Source organism: Saimiri boliviensis, chromosome X (genome assembly GCF_048565385.1).
Source record: "Saimiri boliviensis isolate mSaiBol1 chromosome X, mSaiBol1.pri, whole genome shotgun sequence".
Lineage (NCBI taxonomy): Eukaryota > Metazoa > Chordata > Mammalia > Primates > Cebidae > Saimiri > Saimiri boliviensis.
This window is the reverse complement of record NC_133470.1, coordinates 124490789-124514225: the sequence shown is the minus strand read 5'-3', so window position 1 is coordinate 124514225 and position 23437 is coordinate 124490789. Positions and strand designations below refer to the sequence as shown.

At 41.1% G+C, this 23437-nt stretch overlaps 1 protein-coding gene across 15 annotated transcripts in view; it reads left to right on the top strand.

Moving 5' to 3' along the window:
• The window catches only part of TMEM164 (transmembrane protein 164), a 171861-nt gene that overhangs the window by 95503 nt on the left and 52921 nt on the right, over nucleotides 1–23437 (top strand). For all 15 annotated transcript variants that reach the window (XR_012515655.1, XM_039464045.2, XM_039464046.2 and 12 more), the window contains one exon: nucleotides 8505–8571. Coding sequence is in view for 14 of the 15 variants with exons in the window: in XM_039464045.2 (XP_039319979.1) it covers nucleotides 8505–8571 (67 nt within the window). In the remaining variant the exon portion in view is untranslated. The remainder of the gene's footprint in view (nucleotides 1–8504; nucleotides 8572–23437) is intronic.

Sequence of the window (23437 nt, the reverse complement as noted above, 5' to 3'; positions counted from 1 at the left end):
GATTACAGGCTTGAGCCACCGTGCCCGGCGCAAGATTGTTTAAATATTTGGTAGAGTTGGTCACTGAAACTATCTGAGTCTGGAGATTTCGTATTCAGATGATTTTAACTATGAATTCAATTTATTTAATAGAATTATTCAGGTTGTCTTTTTCATCTGGGGTGAGTTTTGGAGTTTGTGGTTTTTGTAGAATTTGTCCATTTCATCTAAGTTGTCAAATTTATGTGCATAGATTTGGCTAGAGTATTCTTTTATTATATTTTTAATCACTAGGGTTCTATTCCTTTCTTTCATTGCTGATATTGTTAACTTTTCCCCTTCTTTCTTTTTATCCATGCCATTTAACTAGAGGTTTATAAATTGTATTGACTTTTTTCAAAGACAAACTTTTGGTTTTATTGATTGTTCTCTCTCTCTCTCTCTCTCTCTCTCTCTCTCTCTCTCTCTCTCTCTTTTTTAGACAGGGTTTCACTTTGTCACCCAAATTGGAGTGTAGTGGCATGCTCATGGTTCACTGCAGCTTCAACCTCCTGGGCCCAAGTGATTTTCCCACCTCAGCCTTCCATGCAGCTGGGACTACAGGCTTGTACCACTACGCCCAGCTAATTTTTAAAATTTTTTTGTAGAGACGAGGTTTCACCATGTTGCCCAAGTTGGTCTTGAACTCCTGGGCTCAAGCGATCCCCCCACCTTGGCTTCCCAAAGTGCTGGGATTACAGGCATGAGGCACTGTGCCCTGCCTCTTGATTGTTTTTCTTTTCCATTTCATTGATCTCTGTTCTTTATTATTTCATTTCTTCTTGCCTTGGATTTATTTTGCTCTTCTTTTTTGGATTCTTAAGGTGGGGGCTTAGATTGCTAATCTGAGACCAATGCCTAATGTAAGAATTTCAGACAAGGCGCAGTGGCTCACAAGTGTAATCATAGTACTTTGGAAGACCAATGTGGGTGTATTGCTTAAGGCCAGGAGTTCGAGACCAGCCTAGCCAACATGGCTAAACCCTGTCTCTACAAAAAATACCCCCCCAAAAAATTAACCACGCATGGTGGAGGGCACCTGTAATCCCCTACTTGGGAGGCCGAGGCAGGAGAATCACTTGAACCCATGATGTAGACGTTGCAGTGTGCCAAGATCCTGCCACTGCACTCCAGCCTGGGTGACAGTGAGATTCTGTATTAAGAAGAATTTTCTGTTACTAGCATCTTACACATTTTGATACATTGTTTTAATTTTTGTTCAGTTCAAAATATTTTATAATTTCCTTTGAGAATTCCTCTCTATGAATTTGCCTTTCTAGCCATCCAGAGAACTTGTCATCGGTTCCATATCTTTTTGTTCCTGGTTGTTCCTCAAGTACTAAATTGAAATAGAATTCATCTCATGGAGGACTATAATAGCTTCATTTGTTATGAATAATGTGATATTCATTTACATTGATCTATTAAGGATAATACAGCCACTGTGTATTGAGTGCTTATTATATCCTAGGCATTACATTGATCACTTTACATGGTCTAATTTTATTAAATTCTCTATGTAACTCTTTCAATAGGTACGGTTATTAGCTCCGTTAACAATTGTGAGGAAATTGACACATATTTTAAGTAATTTGTCCATAGTCACTTGGCCAGTAAATGGTAGAGATGGGATTTGAATGTAGATTTTCTCTTAACCATTCTTGTCTTCTCATAAAAATTCTCAGCTTTTTTTTTTTTTTTTTTTTTTTTTTGAGACGAAGTCTTGCTCTGTCTGTAAGCTGGAGTGCAGTGACTTCATCTCGGCCCTCCCAGGTTCAAGCGATTCTCTTGCCTCAGCCTCCTGAATAGCTGGAACTACAGGTGCCCCACCACGCCCAGCTAATTTTTGTATTTTTCATAAAGACCGGGTTTTACCATGTTGGCCAGGATGGTCTCGATCTATTGACCTCATGATCCGCCTGCCTCGGCCTCCCAAAGTGTTGGGATTACAGGCATGATCCACCGAGCCCAGCCAAAACCTATTAGCTTTTTAAGGGCAGATACTATGTCTTACTTATACTGATCTTCTTTTCCCTACAGTAACTGCAACGTTAGTCACACAGTAATGAATTGACTCATGTTTGTGGAACTAAGTTCAATAAAATTAACTGATCTAGAAGAGAATCAAAACCATGATGCTTGCCATATTGCCCCAGATTCTTACTAGCTTAGCGGACTCGGTATAGTATCCTATACAAAACCAAAAAAGCTTATAGGAAATGTTTGTGACAGTAGTAATGGGTATCTTATGTTCTTTTGTGATGATCAGTCAGATGTGGCCAAAAGAATAGACAGAGGAGAGGGTAAGGAAAAAACAGTTTATTATACTCACAGGTCCTAGAGTCAGGAGGCCCCAGATATTAGGCAAGGTCACTTAGGAAAGACATTAGGGTGGTCAGGAGGCAGAAGATAGGAGCAAGGAGGAAGTTTTAGACCACTGCCTTTATTGAGGTTTCCACAGGAAAAACAAGGTAGCACAGGGTGAATAGTTAAGGATTGGCTAGTTTGAATAATTTCAGCAGGCCTCTAAGCTGTAGGGGTGCACCCTGGTTGCCTGGTATCTGGCGCTGAGGTGATTAAAGAAGAGGAGCTATGCCAGATAGAGAAGTTTGGATTGGTTAGTTTGCATCTCAAAGGCACGTTTCTGGCTGAGTACTTGCTGTTTCTAAGAATTGACTGGAGACTGGGGGTGGGGGGAGGGGGCAGGCTGTCTCTGGCCAGAAAGGTTTTTAAAGATATATACAGAAAAGAAAATGTATGGTACATATCAAGCAGTTCAACTTTTTCTTGTAATGTCATGACTTTTCTGTTTCTTGGGAGTACTTCCAGCATGACTAGTGGCACTTCATCTGGATTCCCTGGTGTTATTCAAGGGTTACATTATCATACTAAACAGGATGGAAAATAGGAGAAAAGGGTTGACCCTTGAACATGGTGGGTTCGAGCTGTGCAGGTCCACTTAGAAGCAGATTTTTAAAATAAATATATTGGAAAAAGGTTTGGACATTTTTGACAGTTTGAAAAAGTTTGCAGGCAAATCTCATAGCTTAGAAATAATGGAAAATATTAAGTAAAAGTTAAGCATGTTATAAATGAATAAATACATGTAGACACTAGTGTATTTATTATTTACTACCATAAAATATACACAATCTATCATAAAAAGTTAAAAGTTTATCAAAGCTTATGCATACACTTATAGACTGTACATTGTGCCATCATAATTGAGAGACGTAAACAGATATAAAGGTGCAGTATTAAAGCCTAATTGCATAAAATTGACTGTAGTACACACTGTACTCCTGTAATCATTTTATAGCCACCTCTTGCCGTGAGCTCAGGTGTTGTCAGTATCCCTTAGAACGCCCTGTGCCCCTAATCATCTCTAAATGAGCTGTTCTTTCTACAGTAAATGGATCCCAATAAAAAGTGATCCTTGTGGTTGTCGCATTTTTCATCGAGTTTAGTGCAATACCATAAATGTTGAATAACACCGGAGGATCCATACAAAGTGCACTAGTGATGCTGAAGTGCTCCCAAGAAGCAGAGAAAAGTTCAGACATTACAAGAAAAAGTTGAATCGCTTGATATTCATCGTAGATTGAGGTTGGCAGCTGTAGTTGCCCACTATTTTAGATGGGCGATTCATCTTGTGAATAAATGATGCAAACGTATGGCATTGATAAATGTAGTACAGTACTCTAAATGTATTTTCTCTTCCTCATGACTTTCTAAATATTTTCTCTTCTCCGTGAGAATACAATATATAATACATATGTAAAATTTGTGTTAATTGATCTCAGTAAGGCTTCTGGTCAACAGTAGGCTATTGATATTAAGTTTTAGAGGAGTTAAATGTTATAGGCAGATTTTAGACTGCTCAGGAAGTCAGTGTCTGTAACCTCCACATCGTTCAAAGATCAACTATAAAGTTGATTTATAAGTATATATAATACAATGACCAAGACTCTAAGCTGGCAAGGAGGTTTATAAGTATGACTAACCAACAAATACAAGTCTGTCCCCAAGCTCTACCGTTCGAGTCTGTCCTTCTGCTTTCTGTAGACCTCTTTCTCATACTTTGAATTTTTTAAACAATTTGTCTCTTATATAATTTTTTTTCTATTCCTTTTTCCCTTCCCGTCCATCCTCCCTTCCCTCCTTTCCCTTCCCTTCCCTCTTCTCCCCTTCCCTCCCCTCCCCTTCCTGTCCCTCCCTGCCCCTCCCTCTTCCCTCCCTCCCTCCCTCCCTCCCTCCCTCCCTCCCTCCTTCTCTCCCTCCCTCCCTTCCTTCCTTCCATCCATCCATCTTGAAGCGTTAGGTGAGTCCTTCCCCATTTATTTAACAAACATTTTATATGAGTCTCACTACATGCCATGTACATTTTAATGCATTTTATAAATGTGATTCCCTGTAACAGTCCTATGAGTTGGATACTATTATGGTTCCCATTGTACAGATGAGGGAACTGCCTCAGAGAACTTTCTAGTGGCCCTATAGCCATATGCCATACCCAATACAAAGTTTCGTGGCAGCCTGCAGGTGGGTATAAAGTTAAAACAAAAGCCACTGCTTCTGAGTTGGTCAGACATTTACCTGTATAGCTATGCTTTGTCTGTAAAGGTCAATGTAGTTGTGTGACCAGGATAATGGCCACAGAACACACAAGGGGTTTAGACCTAACCTTCCTTGCCCCATTGGTACTCAAGAACTTTTTCTTGCCTGGCATGCAGTCTGATATGTGCACATATAGAGAAAAAAACACACACACACACACACACACACACACACACACACACACAGAACATAGGTAACATTCATGCCACGGATTTAATGCAGAGTACAAAAGCAAAAACACAAGCTTGAAATGTGGCGACAGTGTGACTTTAGCCTCTGCCACTTATTATCTGTTTGATCTTGAGAAGATCACTTAATCACTTGGAGCTTTGGTTTTCTCCGCTGTAAAATGAAAAAGATGGTGGTGGTTATAATAAAAAATCTGATGATTGAATGAGATGATGTATTTGAATCTGTAGCCCAGTGATTTGCACATAGAAATGCTTAGAAATGTTTGTGATTATTAATATGCAAGGCTTTTTTATATATTAAAGATAATTCACCCTCTGGCATATATATAGCTTGCATAAACTGAATTTTGAGAACCCAGAACAATGCTTGTCTTTGTCTGGGGACTTACTGTTTTGGATCTTGATGTTAGTTTTGTCTTCATCTTTGGCCATTCATGGGCCCTGATCAGCTCCATCAACATCAAGATTTAACTTTTGGTACCTAAATGTCTAACTGGCCTTGTGCAAATGCTAACCCTTCTTTGAGGTCTATGGTAAAGCCTGGCACCAGAATCCAGCTTTTTTTTTTTTTTTTTTGGAGACGCAGTCTTGCTTTGTCACACAGGTTGGAGTGCAGTGGCATGATCTCAGCTCACTGCAATCTCTGCCTCCCAGGTTCAAGTGATTCTCCTGCCTCAGCCTCCCGAGTAGCTGGGACTACAGGCACCCACAATCATGCCCAGCTAGTTTTTGTATTTTTATTAGAGATGGGGTTTTGCCATGTTGGCAAGGCTGGCATGGACTCCTGACCTTAGGTGATCCTTCTGCCTCAGCTTCCCAAGATGCTGGGATTACAGGTGTGAGTCACCTCACCCAGCCCAGAATCCAGCTTTTATCTAGACTACTGATGTCATTTTTTCCCCTCTCCCAGAGTGAGTATTTATGTTGCTGCTGTCCCATAGGAGGGTCCAGGGGTAGGGTTAAGCCAGATTCTACTTCACTGAAGGCCTGGAATGGTTGTTAATAGCTCCTGCTATAGACACTGAGGCTTGAGCCAGAATTTTTAGTACTCTGTTTGTCAGACACGGGGTGCCAGCTTGAATGGCACTACTTAAAACGGGTCGTGGTAACCTGGCCAGCCCCAGGGAGGTTGCAGTGACATTGCATTGGTGTGCCTCTTCCCTTTTATGAACAAGGCCAAGCTCTATTAACCTGAAGGAGTATGATAGCCTTGTGTGGCCAAATAGCCTTCTCCACTTTAGTCGTCCTTTGAAATCTTATTAAGCCAGGGCAGGAAATGAAGGAGGCAGAGAGACCCTTGAACAAAGGAAGGAAAAAGGAACATTCAATACAATTCTGACTCTGCACATGAGGCCACACTTTGACAGGAGGAACGGATCAGGGGTTTTACACAAGGCAGCAAGAAAGAGAGAAGAGTTTGGGGTCTGGAGTCAGATAAACCTGGTTTTGAGTTCTGACTCTACTATCTTATATGTAGTATTGACCAAATCACTTCACTTCTCTGAAACTTGTTTCCTTATCAACAAGATGGGAAAAGTAATTGTACCTATCTCAGAAGATTGGTATAAAAATTAAGCAAGAAAGTTCATGTAAATCAGTTAATCAGATACTTGTCTGGAATATTGTTATTTTTCTTCTGGTTCTTGACTCAGGATGCCTGGAATATATTAAGTGCACATCATCGCTATTTGCAAGGTTTTGGTCACAAAGAACAATAGGAAGAAACAGACTAGGGGAAGTGAAAAGCAGTCTTGGGGGTTTCTATGCCATTCTGTGGGATCTCCTTGTAATATCTCTTAGTCTTTTTCTTTTTTTCTTTTCTCTCTCTCTCTGTCTCTGTCTCTCTTTCTTTCTTTCTTTCTTTTTTTTTTTTTTTGACAGTCTTGCTCTGTTGCCCAGGCTGGAGTACAGTGGCATGATCTTGGTTCACTGCAACCTCCACCTCCTGAGTTCAAACGATTCTCATGCCTCAGCCTCCCGAGTAGCCAGGATTACAGGCACCCGCCACGACGCCTGGCTCATTTTTATATTTTTAGTATTGGCCAGGTTGGTCTCGAACTCCTGACCTCAGGTGATCCACCTGCCTCGGCCTCCCAAAGTGCTGGGATTACAGGCGTGAGCCACTGCACCCAGCCACATCTCTTAGTCTTACAAACACATCTGTGAGTGCCAAGAGAAGAGCTAAAGTTCTAGGGAGTCTTCAACATTTGGACTGTTTTCCCAGCCAGGGCATGGGAGGTATGCTGTGTCGGTGTCAGTGTGTGTGAGACTGAGAGAGAGAGAGAGAGAGACAGAGAGAGAGAGAGAGAGAGAGAGAGAGAGAGAGAGAGAGAGAGACAGAGACAGAGAGAGAGAGAGAGAGACAGAGAGAGAGAGAGAGAGACAGAGAGAGAGGCAGAGAGAGAGAGAGGCAGAGAGAGAGAGTATGTGTGTGTGTGACTGAGAGTGTGTGTGTGTGTGTGTGTGACTGTGTGTGTGTGACTGAGAGAGTGTGTGTGTGTGTGTGACTGTGTGTGTGTGACTGAGAGTGTGTGTGTGTGTGTGTGTGACTGTGTGTGTGTGACTGAGAGTGTGTGTGTGTGTGTGTGACTGTGTGTGTGTGACTGAGAGAGTGTGTGTGTGTGTGTGACTGAGTGTGTGTGTGTGTGACTGAGAGTGTGTGTGTGTGTGTGTGTGTGTGAGAGAGAGAGAGAGAGAGAGAGAGAGAGAGAGATTAACATTGACCCCCAGCTAGCATTGAAGTCTAAGACGCATGTTGCCTTAGTGGTTGTTGTCCATGACCCATAACATCAGCGTTTCTTCAAGAGGAACAGATGGTCATTCCTTTCTTAGTAGTAAAGAACCATTTGCCTTTAATAATGAAGGAAGCTACTTAAGCCCATCCCCAGAGCCCTCACAAGCAGAGTTTGTTCCTGAGTTAATGGTGCTTGACTTATGAAGGGTTTCTAATATGTATGTATTTTAACAAGCCTGACGTTGGAATTGGGAAACAGTGTCATTAACCGGTGCTGAAGACCAGTGGTTTTCTTCTTCTTTCTTTTTTCTTTTTCTTTTTTGTTTTGTTTTGCTTTTAAGTCACAGAGCCCAATATGTAAATGAAAGCCTGGACGACTGCCCACTTTTGCTCCTGAAGGCATTTTTAAGAAAGTGGGGAAATACAGTTTGCAAAACACTGCAGTTGGCTTCCTGGGTTGCAGCGATCTTTTTCTGTCTACGTCTCTGTTTTGGGGAAATGATTATACATGACAGTGTAAATAAGCAGCCATGTTGTAATAAATAGGTTTCTACTGTAATAACAGAACACTTACTCCCCCCCCACCCCCAGTTACCCTTTTCTAAAGCCGCCCAAGCTGTAGCAGTTGAAATCGTTGATTGGGACTGACTGAATGTTTAGGGAGCACAGAGCATTATGTAATAAAGTGTTGTAACCAAAGTGTGTTCAGAAAGTGTTCAGGGGATTCTGAGCCAGTGATGGTGCTCTTCAGAACATTTCAGTTAATACAGAATATGCCATTTTTAGTTTATTTTGTGCAAACTCTAGTAACATTTTCCACAGAGAGCAACTTGTATACATAGTTCTTTTCCATATGGTGTGGCTTAACCCGACATGTCTTTTTTCTCCCTTTGCATGAGGGTCTGAGTATGTATGACCTGAACTTTATCTTTCTCCCCCTCTAGGCTGCAGATGCACATGTTGAATGGAGCTCTTCTGGCATTGCTGTTTCCTGTGGTAAACACTCGGCTGGTAAGTAGCCTCTTGTAGGAATGTACCAGCAACATCCTAAGCAGTACTTGCCCATATGCCCATGTGATTTTAAAAATATACACATGGCTGGCCAGACATGGTAGCTCATGCCTGTAATCCCAGCACTTTGAGAGGCCAAGGCGGGCAGATCACCTGAGGTCAGGAGTTCGAGACCAGCCTGACCAACATGGAGAAACCCTGTCTCTACTGAAAATACAAAATTAGCCGGGCATGGCGGTGCATGCCTGTAATCCCAGCTACTCGGGAGACTGAGGCAGGAGAATTGCTTGAACCTGGGAGGCGGAGGTTGCAGTGAGCCGAGGTCACTGCACTCCAGCCTGGGCAACAAGAGTAAAACTCCATCTTAAACACACACACACACGCACGCACGCACACACACATGCGCATAGATAGCTAATGTTGAGGTCTGATACAGTCCTGTTTGGATGCAGTGGAGCTTGATGGGGGTAGGAGTATTTTATAGAACTTTAGGGTCACAATAAGGATTTATATCACAACCAGGACAGACCAGGCCAGGTTCAGTGGCTCACTCCTGTAATCCCAGCCCTTTGGGAGGCCTAGGTGGGCAGATCACTTGAGGTCAGGAGTTCGAGACCACCCTGGCCAACATGGTGAAGCCCTGTCTATACTAAAAATACAAAAATTAGCTGGGCATGGTGGTAAGAACTTCCTAGAGCAAGAATTAGATTCCTTTCTTGTTCACCCAGACCCATGGGCCAGTCTGTGCCAAACAACCCCTAGTGGCTAGCAGAGAGAATCCCATGGTCACAGGGGCCTGGGTGATAAACGAGCCCAGAGAGAAGCAGGAGGGCTACAAAACTAGGCTGGCAGAGCTGTGTCCTCAGACTCCCAAATGTGGGACTGTGGAGGGATTAGCAGGTCACATTTGGAAGCTCAGAAAAAGAAATCACTTGTAAAATTATTACTACTGCTTTCTGTTTTCATGACTTAAATTTGCCTTAAACATTAAGATCATGGTTTAAATCTTTAAATGATAATCCTTACTTTTGGATAGCATTTTACAGTGTACAAGGTTTTTCACATAATAATGTTTGAGGTAGACAGGACAAGAATTATGGCCCCTTTTTTTTTTTTTTTTTTTTTTCTAGAAAGGGACAAAGGAAAGGGGTGATTAATATTTTCATCAATTCTAGAAAAATGCAAAACATTCCCTTTAACTGGGAAGAACATGTCAATGAGGCATCCCAATTCCAGGGACAGGGCTTTGCTGTGCTTTTAAACCTGGTGTTTTGGGGCCACATCTAACTTTGGGCTCCCCAACAGGAATATTTCAAGCCTGCTCTTTAAGGCCGTGTAGAAACTGCCTAAAAAGGCATGTATGGCCTCTTGTTTTGCAGAGGCAGAAACTGACATTCAGGGAGTATAATTCCAAGTGGCAGTTAGGATTGGAGCCTAAGCCTCTTGATCCTAAAACCACAGCTGTGCTTTGCTCCCTCTCCACAGATATTCCTGTCATCTCCTCTCCACAAATATTCATGTATACCTTTGTGATATTTACAATCTTCAAGATGCATGTTATATATCGGTAGAAATTAATAGAGAAAACTTTCATCTAAAGCAGCGATTTTGAACCTAATATGTTCCAGGCTCACCTAATTAGCTTGATTTAATCATTTCACAATGCAAACATATATCAAAACATCACACTATGCGTACCTTATAAGTACACACACTTATTTTCTATTAAAAATAAAATTAAAGACAAACACTGATGCCTTGCCCGACGCTTGGAGAGGATGAGTTCGTGATCTGTGATGAAGCCTGAGCATTGTGTTTAAAAAAGTTCCCCAGGTGACTCTAGCATGGAATGGGAGTTGAGAACCTTTGATTTCATGCAGTAATTCTGAAATGTAATATCCACATCAATCAACTGAAGGGCTTGTTAAACATGAGGGTTGTCAGGCCCCATCCTCAGGTCTGTTTGAGAGAGTCTGCAAGTAAATGGCAGGGACTGAATGTTTGTAACAAGTCCCGAAGTGATTGCGATGCAGGGGTCCTTAGATCACTCTTGGAGAATCACTGCCCCAGGTGCTTATAACTCACAGTTACTCCAAGTGTGTAACACAAAGTATGGTCCTAGGATCAGCATCACATGGGTGTTGCTTGTTAGACATGCAGAATTTCAGGGGCCACCTGCAGACCACCTGGACCAGAATTTGCATTTTAATAGGACTCCCAAGGTAGCTTATATGGACAAGACCTTTTCTGCCAAGGACCCCAAAGCATTTTATAGATAAACCATTTGAGCTCTTGGTGGAGGGGACTGTCTTTGTTGGGGAGGGCAGGGGACACAGCCTCTGTTTTAATGGTCAGGGTGCATTTGGTTCAGCATTCCTCTGTAAGCTGGGATCAGCAGGCACAGGCCACTGACACAGGCACTGTTGTCCCGCCTTCTACGTCTCTCACAGTCTGTGACTTGTCTGACTTCACCTGGTAAACTGTAGAATCAGAACTCCTGCCTTGGTCTCAGAGCTAGAGGGAATAATTCCAAAGAATGGTAAAAATAAGCTAAATTGAAAAATGTACAGTTAACAACGGTGAATTTCCCACATCACAGCTTAGGTCCTTCCTGCCTTGGGAATGTGGAACAGGGTTGGAGCAGAAGTTACTTCCTGCCTGTGGAGGTAACCTTGTTAGGACAGAAAAGTAGATCCAATGCTATCTTATCATCTCTCCTCCCCCTTGTACCTGTTTTCTCAGGAGATTCAGAGCTCAGGCAGATAGAGAGCTGCTTTCTCAAATTTCAGCAGCTCTATCAGATCCCAGAAAAGAAAGGTACATCAGAAAATCTCCCCCTAGGCTAATAGAGTAAGGGATCCTGAATTGAAGTGTTTCTAGCCCACAATGCTGGCCAAACAGCACCTGCTGAGGTGGATATAGTTACTCTAGACAGACCACCTTCAGCTCTCCTTCTGGTGGGACTTTTCCCCCAGTGAAAACCAAATAGCCTTCTTGCAAAGCCATTGAGCATAAACAGACATTTTGATTCTCATTGTAGAAGCTTGAGAATGAAGGCCCCGAAATGCTCTGTTACATACCTGAAGTCAGTTAGAAAGCTGGTGGTAAAGTTTTCATTCAGGCAATATTGTTACACAAAAGGTTACACATATCTCCCTAGGTCTGCTGAGGTATCCTTAGCCCCTTTATCAATAACAGCAGCAGTTGCTGGGTGTACTGGCTCACACCTGTGGTCCTAGCTACTTAGGAGGCTGAGGTGGGAGGATCACTTAAGGCCAAGAGTTCTAGATCAACTTGAGCAACACAGTGAGACCTCATCTTTTAAAAAAAAAAAAAAAAAATTAAAAATTAACTGAGCATGGTGGTGCAAGCCTGTAGTCTAGGCTGCTTGACATTTCTACCCTCCCTCCTGAGGTGGGAGAATCACTTGAACCTAGGAGTTCAAGGCTGCAATGATTTATAATCATGCACTGCATGTTGCCTGGGCAACAGAGTAAGACCCCATTCTAAAAAAATAAAAAATAAGAGTAGCAGCACTATCAGCTACTGATTTTTGAGTGCTTATTATGTGCCACTTAGTGCTTTACATGGCTTTATTTAGTCCTTACAATAAACTTATGAGGCAAGGTACTGTTATTATTCCCAGCATCAAAGTGCCAGCAAGGTCAGTTTCTTCTGAGGCCTCTCTCCTTGGCTTGCAGATGGCCACCCTCATGCTGCCTCTTCACATGGTCCTTTCTCTACACACACATCCCTAGAGTCTCTTGTTTAGCCAAATTACCTCCGTAAGGACACCCATCTAATTGCATAGAGCCCACTCTAATGGCCTCCTTTGAACTTAATTACCTCTTTGAAGACCCTGTCTGCAAATACTGTAGTCACATTCTGAAGTACTAAGTAAGAGTTAGGGCTGCAATATATGAATTTTTGGGGAAACAGTTCGGCTCATAGCACCTATACTGCCCTGTATAGAAACTACTGTTTCTTCTCCCCACCCTGTTTTCCTTCCTCCCTCGCTCCCTCTTTTCCTCGCTCCTTCCCTCCCTACTTCTTCCCTCCCTCCTTCCTTTCCCCCCATCTCATAGCAGATGTGCTGGTATATCTGTTACATTAACAGCTAATATTTTCCAAATAAATGTGAGGCTCTAGTCAACTAGCTTCTCAAAAATGGTCAAGTAACTTTCCCTGACATTGAAACTTCTTTGTTGGGCTGTCCCTTAACTAGTGATTCCAGCCAATCTGGTCAGTCTTTGTGTTCTTTTTCTAAATTGATGCTTAGAAAAGCTGGTGATGTCTCCATTTGTCTATGTCTGCAGTTGGTTTAGGTCTGGTTCTTTTAGATGGTCGGGACCCCTCTTGGACTACTCTTGCCTTTAGGGCTTTTTGCCTTGTAGCCCCTTAGTTGAGCACAGATTGACTTAACATGAGACACATGAAGATTGGCAACTCTTTCTTAAACCTGATGATTCAATTAGGCAGGAAGCCAGCTTTTGACTTCTCTTTTGCCCTTCTTTCTTGGCCCTTTATCTTTTTAATTACTTTAATTTTTTGCTCATTTGTAGTACTGAGTAAGCAAGAAAAAGAAAATGAACTGAGTACTGGGTGTACCCGTACCATAGACATACATATACTCACATACACAAGGAAAGAGTGAGAGGATGTTGGAAGTAGTTGCCAGAGTCAGCCAAAGGATTTGGGGTCATCAGTGAATTTCCATGTGCTCTGCTCTGACTTATGACTTACACCAGGATTTGCAGATCAGCTAGAGAATGCCTAGGCTTCAGTTTCTCTGGGTTCTCCATCTTCAAAGCTGAACCCTAAAAGAAGGACTGTGTATTCCAGTGGCCCATATTGAAAGTAAGTGCTCTTTACACCGAGGATTCTGGAAAAAGTCTTTCTTGATTCAGATGAATCATATTAAAGGGTGATTTCCAGTGATTGATTTTTGGAGGGAAGGAGGGGAAGTACATCATGAAACTGTTGATTATTAGATTAGCAGGGAGCTCAAAGCTTGTCTGAGCTAATCTTACCTTCCAGAGGGTGAATTTAGGAGGATAAATGACTAGGTTAAGTAGTCAAGGTAGGTGCCCCCAGAACCCACATCTCTTGACTGAGACTTCAGAGTTACTTTCCTATTCCATGAATGAAATTCAGGGAGAGTTTGTGTGCTGGTGATAGAGCCTCTTCCTAGATAAATGCAGAAACGCACAATTTTGCAGACAATTTCAGGAGGGGCACAGACTACCACTTTCTCTCCTAGCCCCTCTCCCCACTGTAAGCCCATTCATGGATCCCATGTTAATCTCTTCCTGCCTAGTCTATCGATAGTTCATAGCTTGAGGAATAGATGTGCTGTCTAGTCTGTGAGTTCTGTGTTACTGGTCATTTGTCCTGAGAATGATGCTGAGTTCCTTATCTATACCTGTGACTTTGCAAAGAATATCATCCAATCCAGGATAAACCACTTTCAGGAAATTAAAGCCAAGAGGTGGAAGCTAAGTAGGGTGTCCATGGAACCTGGTTACAGATTAGGTTTTCAGTTACAGTTCTCATGTGCAGTGCTAGTGATCTGGCCCTGAAAAGAGACATTGGGCCCATGCTGCAACCTCAGTGCTCTGCTTTTGACCCTCTAACATCCATGGGAGTTTCTTCTGAATGCAGAATGTTCTTAGTGAGGGAGACTGGATACAGAAAAGAAAGTTAAGATACTGTATCAGCCCTCTTCCTAGACCAAAAACTCTAGCCTGGCCTGCATTTGTGTTTGTACTCATCTGTCTTCTACTAGAAGAAGCATGATAATTATTCTTTCCATCAAGCTCTTTTTTTCTTCAAGGCTCAAAGCCTCTAGTACATTATTGTCTTATTATCAAACTTGCCCATTATTGTATATCCATGTTGATCTATTATGTTAGTTCCTTTCCCCCGCTTTACTACCACTCTCCTTTTGCTTAGTTCTTTTTTCTCTGTTGAATGGGATGGTTCTTTTAAATATTCCTGACTTTCAGACTGAGTTGAAGACAGTAATGATTCTGTCATTACTGAGGTGTCTGTCCCCCATTCGCAAACATTATAATCAGTGTTCTTGGGATGCAGCTTTTCCGCTGACACACCTTGTACCCATGTGTGGTGCTGGAAAAACTTTGTTATCACCAATGCAAATAGGCTTGAAAATCTTGCTCTTTGCTAATTGGCACATTGAAATGTGCTAATTGACCTAGAAAAGTTATTTCTGTGACTGGCAAACTGGGCTATTTAAAAAAGTTATAGTTTGGATTTTGAACCTGAACTGAGGACAGAATGTCCCTTTACTATCCTGAGGGTTCTTAAAATGTACAAAGCTTGGTTTCAAAAGAGGTATTAACTTCCTAAAGAATTAACTGAGGCAAAATTGTGCCTTAACCTTGTGCAAATGCCAGTGTGTTTCTGATCAGATGAATGCATTGTGTCTGAGGATATCAGGGGTATTGAGATGAGTTTGGGATTTGTGATCCAAAGTAAATTCTAGGGACTATCCTAGAATATGTCGACTTATTAGCTTTATTTTAAGACTAAGCTTTGAGGAACTTAAATCATCGATGAATCCAGCCTAGATCACACCAGTCAATCTGCAGATTTTTATTGAGCACTTTTCTGTGTTAAGTAATGTGCTATGGGCTGCAGAAGATACAAAAACAACCAGTGTACAAAGAACTTGCAGTTTAGTTAGAAAGGTAAGGTATAAATGCCTGAAAAGTTATGGCAATATTAAAGTTGAAAACATGAAAAAGGAAAAACCACAGTTGGGCATGGTGGCTCATACCTGCAATCTCAACATTTTAGGAGGTTGAGACAGGAGGATTGCTTGAGCCCAGGAGTTTGAGACAGCCTGAACAACATAGAACGACCCTGTCTCTACGAAAAATAAAAAAATTAGCTGGGCTTGGTGGCACATGTTTAAAATCCGAGCTACTTGAGAGGCTAAGGAGGGAAGATGGCTTGAGCCTAGGAGGTCGAGGGTGTGGTGAGCTATGGTCACACCACTGCACTCCAGTGTGGGTGACAGAGCAAGACCCTGTCACAAATAAAAAAATGAAAATTACAAGGCATTCAGGCTTGACTGCTAAATTGCAGTTGCTTTGTGTTTAAATAAATGGGAAAAAGACTAACATTAGCATTCATTGAACCCATACTATTTTTAGGTAATTTACATATAATCATTCAATTATAAGAACTCCATTTTACATGTGAGGAAACTGAGGTACAAATAAAATTAAGTGACTTAGAATTACATCGTTTGTAAGTGCTAAAGCTAAACCAGTGCACATTGTACCTTAATATACAGCCTCCTGGAGTAAGAGATCTGGAAAGGCTTCACAAGGAAATAAAGCCTGAGCCGAGACGTGAAGGATGGTTAGCATGTGCCTGCAAATCGCAGAGGAAGGAGGCTATTCAAGCTAAGGGAACACGTGGACATGGAGGCAGAAAATAGTCAACTAAGTATTGCGTTTCTGAAGAGCAGTGGGGACTCACGGCTTCCAGTTGTACATAGAGACATTATCACTTATCTGCAAATCGCAAGAAGATACTTTCTGTCATGTCTCTTACTATTTAGATTTTGTGCACCTTTCCCCTTTTCAGCCTGTACTAATAAGAATTTCTTACATATGGATGGGACTTTGCAATCAGAATACCTCTTTTACATGTATCTCACCCTAGTGTAGTTGTTAAGAGGTTGGGCTCAGGGATCAGCATCTCTAGGTTCATGTTCTGGCTGAGCCACTCTCGTGTGTGTGTGTGTGTGTGTGTGTGTGTGTGTGTGTGTGTGTGTATGTGTGTGTGAAGGGGGGTGGGGTGGGAGACAGAGAAAACACAAGGAGAACAACCTTGGGCAAGTTACTTATGCTCTGTGGGCCTCAGTTTTCTCATCTATAAAATGGGGGTGATAACAGTGCCTATTTCATAAAGCTGTTGTGAGGATTAAATTAGTTAATATGTGTAAAGCACGTGGCACAGCACCATTAGCCATTATTAGTCTTTGATCCTCACCAAAATCCTGTGAAGGGTGTATTAGCATATTCATTTTACAGACTAAGCCTTAGCAAATTTAGGTAACTTGTACAGGGGCACACAGGAAGTCACAGAACTAGCATGAAAACTTTGGTCTTTTTGATATGAAAGATCATGATACCAAAGGAAGGTTTGGTCATCTTCTTTCCTAATTATTTAGATTGATTTTTAAGTATTCAGCCATATCAATGCCTTGTGGTAAATTTTATGCAGTATCTACTAGCAATTTGGGGGCTCAATTTTACTTTTAGGATTTTTCTGTTACAAAAATAGTAGATGCTCATGGCTATGGTAACAATAATATATTGTATATTTCAAAGTAGCTAGAAGAGAGGACTTGAAATGTTTCTAACACATAGAAATGATAAATACTCAAGAGGATGGATACCCCAAATGCCCTGACTTGATCATTGCACATTCTATGCATGCAAAATATACTCATGTGTACCCCATAAATCGGTAAAATATTATGTATCAATAAAAGGAAAAATATTTTAATGAGGTATATGAAATATAATGAATTATTTCAGATAAGTTCTAGGAAAATATACATGGTTGGTGAAAAGTTACTCAGAGGAATTTAAAGAAAAGGCTAATCATTTTACCAGCTTTCAGTCCGATTGCCTCAAGGGTAAATTGTGTTAAAAGTTAGAGTATCTTTTTACACTTATCCTTTGCTTATATACGCAGGTAAAGATTTTCATATTTCTAGGATTGTTGTTTTTTTGGGGTTCCAGCTTCTTATATACTTGGAATTCTACTATAAATACTATTGCATTGTATTTCTCTTTCTTTTCTTTCTTATTTTGTTTTTTTTTAAGACAGAGTCTCACTCTGTCACCCAGGCTGGAATGCAGTGGCGTGATCTTGAGTCACTGCAACCTCTGCCTCTCAGGTTCAAGAGATTGTCCTGCCTCAGCCTCCCAAGTACCTGGGATTACAGGTGTGTGCCACCACGTCTGGCTAATTTTTGCATTTTTAGTAGAGAGGGGGGTCTCACCATCTTGGCCAGGCTGGTCTTGAACTCCTGACCTCAAATGATCCACCTACTTCGGCTTACCAGAGTGCTGGGATTACAGGCATAAGCCGCCATGCCTGGCCCAGTGTATTTCTTTTTTAACTTAAACACTAGATAATCAGTAATCGTAACTCATTCTTTTCTCATAGCTGCTTCAGGTATGAACATAACTCATTTCATCCATAGTTTGGTTGGACTATATATTCATATATTCAGCCTATTCTCTGTGGGTAAGGACAGTGTCTGGTTTTTTTTTTTTTTTAAGTGAGCAGTTTAATAGGATAAAAATATTAGGAACCACTGAACTACTTCAGACACCTCATGTTACACAAAAAATAGACACAGAGAAATTTGTTCCAGGGTCCATCGTTAGATAATGGTAAGCTGAAATACAGAGCTAGAATTCCTGTTTGTTTACTTCAAATCCAGGACTCTTTTTGGCTTTGCCATTTGCATTCTTCCAGGGTTCTGAAGACCATAGTTTCCACAGAGTGCATGTGCAAGTGGATTATGGCTGTATACCAAATTCCATATGCTCAAGTACACATCATTTCAGCACACACACATGTGGCTGGTGTCCTTTCCAACCTTTGCCAAAATACTACCTCACATTGTGAGGTAACATGCATAATGGAGTCAGAGTCTAAAGAACCAAGTGGTAAATTGTAGAGCATGGATGGAGATGAATAGTAAATTCTTCAGAGTTCCAAAATGGTAACATTTGATTCATTGTGAATTGACTTGTAGAAAGCCCCATTGGAGCTGAGGACAAGTATCTCTTGTTTTATGGCTGCCCCCTGCATAGCCTTGTACTTAGCACATGGTAGATATCTACAGATAGAATAAATGAATTAATCAGCCAACCTGAACTTCTATGTTGCTTAGGGAAATTCTGCAGATCCCTCTCACATATATCCTGGGATCTTGGGTGGGAAGACAGAAGGGTGATAGATAATATTTTTTCCAGGAGAATTATTTTTGTTCAACCACCTAAAATAATGGTATTTTCTTGATTACAACAAGAGACATATTTACTGCTGAAAATGTGTAAGATTTAGAAGAGTTTAAATTTTTTAAAAATCATCACCAACGCAAAGGTGATTATTTTTCTGGACATTGAAAAACAACAAAAAGGAGGAGGCTTTTGTGCCTTTTGTCTTTATACATTTATGTATGATTTGTTTACAAAAGTAATATATGTTTAAAATAGAAAAAAAATAGAGGCTGGGTACAGTGGCTCCCACCTGTAATCCCAGCACTTTGGGAGGGTGAGACAGGAGGATCACTTGAGCACAGGGGTTTGACACCAGCCTGGGCAACGTAGCAAGACCCTATTTCTTAAAAAAGAAAAGAAGGAAGGGAGGGAAAGAGAGGGAAAAAAAATAGAATAAAACAAATCGTTGAGCATAACAACTGTTAATATTGTTTGCTACATATTCTGGAAATATTTTTGTCTCTGCATAGATGTTAAGAGTTTATAGTGTAGTGTCAAAAGTACCAATCCTGGAACCAGCCGGTCTATGGTTTTATGGCTAGCTCTTCTGCCTGTAGCTGTGTGACTTTGGGCAAGGTACCAACCTTGTTGACCTGTTTTTCTTCTCTGTAAAATGATGTTTCGTTGAACGGAGATGATAGGTAATAAGCACTTAGCCCAGTGCCTGACACATAGGGAGTGACCAATAGGTGTCAGATGCTGTTGTTTTTACTACTATTACTAATATTATCCTAAACACTGAGGAGGTACATGCCCTTGTTGATGTTAGTCTTTAGAGCTTTGACCCCAGCTCCCTGCGTGTTTTAGTGATGGTAATGTGAAGGGGGCTTTGTTTCTGTATTAGCCTTGCTGAGTGAGATTAAAATTCCCTGGCAGGCTTTCCTATCCACATTGACCAACACTGCCTTTGTTTTTCACATTTGTTTCAGTGACAGCCTGTTTGATTAGGGAACTTGCCAATCTGCTTTTCTCCCTCCTGACAGGTGAATTGGGCCCACTCCTGTTTGGGTTTTCAAATAAAATGTCTAGGCCTTTTAGGTTTGTCAGTAGGCCCAAGCCTTTCAGCCCATTTAGGGAGTGGCAGCAGTGAGTGCCAGGCAGCAGCCCGTTTGCCTCCAGCGATTACTAGTTTCCCTTGGCCCTGTCTTCCTAAAATCACATTAGAAAGAACAGCCTCTGGCACTCCTCCCCAATGTCTTCTCCCTCTCTCCACCTTGAGCCACTACTTCAAGCAGTGTCTCTTTCTTTTTTTTTTTTTTTTTTTGAGACGGAGTTTCGCTCTTGTTACCCAGGCTGGAGTGCAATGGCGCGATCTCGGCTCACCGCAACCTCCGCCTCCTGGGTTCAGGCAATTCTCCTGCCTCAGCCTCCTGAGTAGCTGGGACTACAGGCACGCGCCACCACGCCCAGCTAGTTTTTTGTATTTTTTAGTAGAGACGGGGTTTCACCATGTTGACCAGGATGGTCTCGATCTCTTGACCTCGTGATCCACCCGTCTCGGCCTCCCAAAGTGCTGGGATTACAGGCGTGAGCCACCGCGCCCGGCCTCAAGCAGTGTTTCTTTATGCAATACAAGACTTATCTAGTGAGTGCTTTCACTATTTAGTCTGCGGATCAGTGGTTCTCAATGCTGGCTGCACAATTAGTATCCCCAGAGCCACTTTCAAAACATATTCAATTAAAAATTATACATTATTTTATTTTTGGCACTTAATAATTGCACATATTTTGGAGGTACATTGTGATATTTAGATACAGACAGTGTGCGAAAATCAAATCAGTCTTGTTAGCATATCTGTCATCTCAAGCATTTATCATTTCTTGTGCTGGGAACATTCAAATCCTCTCTTCTAGCTATTGCAAAATATACAATACATTATTGTTAACTCTAGTCACCCTACATGGCTACAGGACATTAGAACTTATTCCTTCAATCTAGCTATAATTTTGTATTCGTTAATCAACCTCCCTATCCCTACCCTCCCCAGCCTCTAATAACCACCATTCTCCATCTCCTTCTATGACATTAACTTTGTTAGCTCCCACATATAAATGAGAACATGTAGTATTTATCTTCCTGCACATGCCCAGTTTTTAAAAGCACTCCAGGCAACTTCCATGTGTGCAACCAGGGAAGCTCTGCTATACACCTTGTGTCTGGTTCTGCCCTGCCACTAGCTGAGACTTGGGGCTTTGAAGGATTTAATTTCACTATATTAACCATCAGTTTCCTCATTTTTCAAATGGGATATGTAATATCTACCCTCTCTACCTTTCAGATCAGTTATAAAGAAAAGATAACTTAGATAACAAAAGATAATAATGAAAAGATAACAAAAGGCTTTGGAAAGTTAAGAGCACTACACAAATGAGCACTTGCCTCATTCTCTGTTTGAATTCAGTCACAATTTTTTGAAAGGGGGGTTTAATTGAGATATAATTTACAAATGATAAGTTTATCCTTTTAAAATATACAATTCAGTGGTTTTTACTATATTCACAGAGTTGTTCAACGAGCACCACAGTCTAATTTTAGAACACTTTCATCACCCCAAAAAGAAACTGTATAAACATTAGCATCATCCCCATTCCTACTCTCCTAGTTCCAGACCCAGGAAAACAATAATCTACTTTCTGTCTCTATGGGTTTGCCTATTCTGGACATTTCATGTAAATGTAACCATACAATATGGCATTTTGTGACTGGCTTCTTTCTCTCAGCAGAATGTTTTCAGGGTTCATCTATGTTACATGTATCAGTACTTCCTTTATATGGCTGAATATTATTCCTTTGTATTATGTATCATGTTTTGTTTAGCCATTCATCAGTTATTGGACATTTGGATTGGTTCTACCTTTTGGCTATTGTGACTCTGCTGCTATGAACATTTGTATAAAGCTGTCTGTTTGAATGCCCACTTTGGAATATGTACCTAGAAGTAGAATTGCTGGGTCAAATGATAACTCTGCATTTAACCTTTAGAGTAACTGCAGGACTGTTTTCCAAAGTGGCTATACCATTTTTTATGTCCACCAGCAATGTATGAGCATTCCAAGTTCTCAACATCTTCACCACCACTTGTTATTATGTATTTTTTATTATAGCCATTCTAGAGGGTATGATGTGGGAGAGGTTGAGTATCTGTTATCCAAAATGCTTAGAACTGGAAGTGTTTCAGATTTTGGACTGTTGCACTTTATACTTATCAGTTGAGCATTCCTATTCTGAACATTCGAAGTGCTTGAATGAGCATCCTTTTCGTATTCAGGAACATTTCAGATTTTGGATTTTTGAATGGTTTTTCTCCGATAACTAATGATGTTGAATACTTTCTCATGTACTTATTAGCTATTTGTATGTCTTTTTGGAGAAATAACTTTTCAGATCCTTTCTCATATTTTAATTGGGTTGTTTTCATTGTTCAGTTATAAATGTTCTTTCTGGATGTTAGACCCTTATCTGATATATAATTTGAAATATTTTCTTTCATTCTGTGGGTTGTCATTGCATTTGCTTGATTGTATCCTTTGAGGCACAAAGTGTTTTAATTTTCATAAAGTCTAATTTCTCTATTTTTGATTTGGCTGCTTGTGCTTTTGGTATCGTATATAAGAAACTTTGCCTAGTCCAAGATCATGAAGATTTATGACTGTTTTTTTTCTAAGAGTTTCCTAATGTTGGCTCTTACATTTAGGTCTATGATCTATTGTGAGTTGATCTTAGTGTGTAGTGTGAGGAAAGGATCCAAACTCATTTTTTTCATGTGGATATCCAGTTGTTCCAGCACCATTTGTTGAAAACACTCTTCTGTCTATCCCCATTGAAATATCTTGATATCCTTGTTAAAATTCAATGAAAAATAAATGTGAAGGTTTATTTCTAGACCCTCAGTTCTATCTTATTTACCTATATGTCTGTCCATATGGCAGCACCAAACTACCTTGATTGCTGTAGCTTTGTAGAAAGCTTTAAAATGAGTATGCATTGTAACAGGATCTTCTGGGGAATTTGTGTGTGTGTGTGTGTGTGTGTGTGTGTGTGTGTTTGTGTGTGTGTGTGTGTGCAAGTTGAAAAGGGCTGGAAAGCAACGTTGAGAAAAAGCAAACTGAGCAATATGGTATTCAGATGATAAGGCCCAGAAGTGGGGATTGACTAGCCAAAGGCCGCATAGCCAGTGAGTGGCAGATCTTGGACCAGCACTCAGGTCTTCTGACTCCCATATCAGTGCTCTTTCCACCTCCTCTGTTGCATAAGTACTGAATGAGATGCCTTTGTTTAATGGACACTCTGAGCAAGAGACCTCGGGGTTATTTAAGCAACTGAACTTTGCTCAGTTTTCTCATCTGTAAAACAGAAATATTACCGAAATATTACTTCCATCACTGGCTGGGCCTGGTGGCTCATGCCTGTAACTGCAACAGTTGGGAGGCTCAGGAGGAAGGATCACTTGGGCCAAAGTCTTCAGACCAGCCTGGGCAACAAAGTGAGACCCTGTACATACAAAAAATAAAATAATTAGCCAAGCATGGTGGCATGTGCCCGTAGTCCCTCCTAGTCAGAAGGCTGATGTGGGAGGGTCACTCGAGCCCAGGAGTTTGAGACCAGACTGGCCAACATAGTGAGACTGGTCTCTACCAAAACATTTTTTTTTTTGTAAATTAGCCAGGCATGGTGGTATATGCCTGTAGTCTCAGCTACTTGGGAGGCTGAGGGAGGAGGATCAGTTGAGCCTAAGAGTTCAAGGTTACCATGAGCCATGATCATACCACTACACTCTAGTGTGGGTGACAGAGTGAGATCCTGTAAT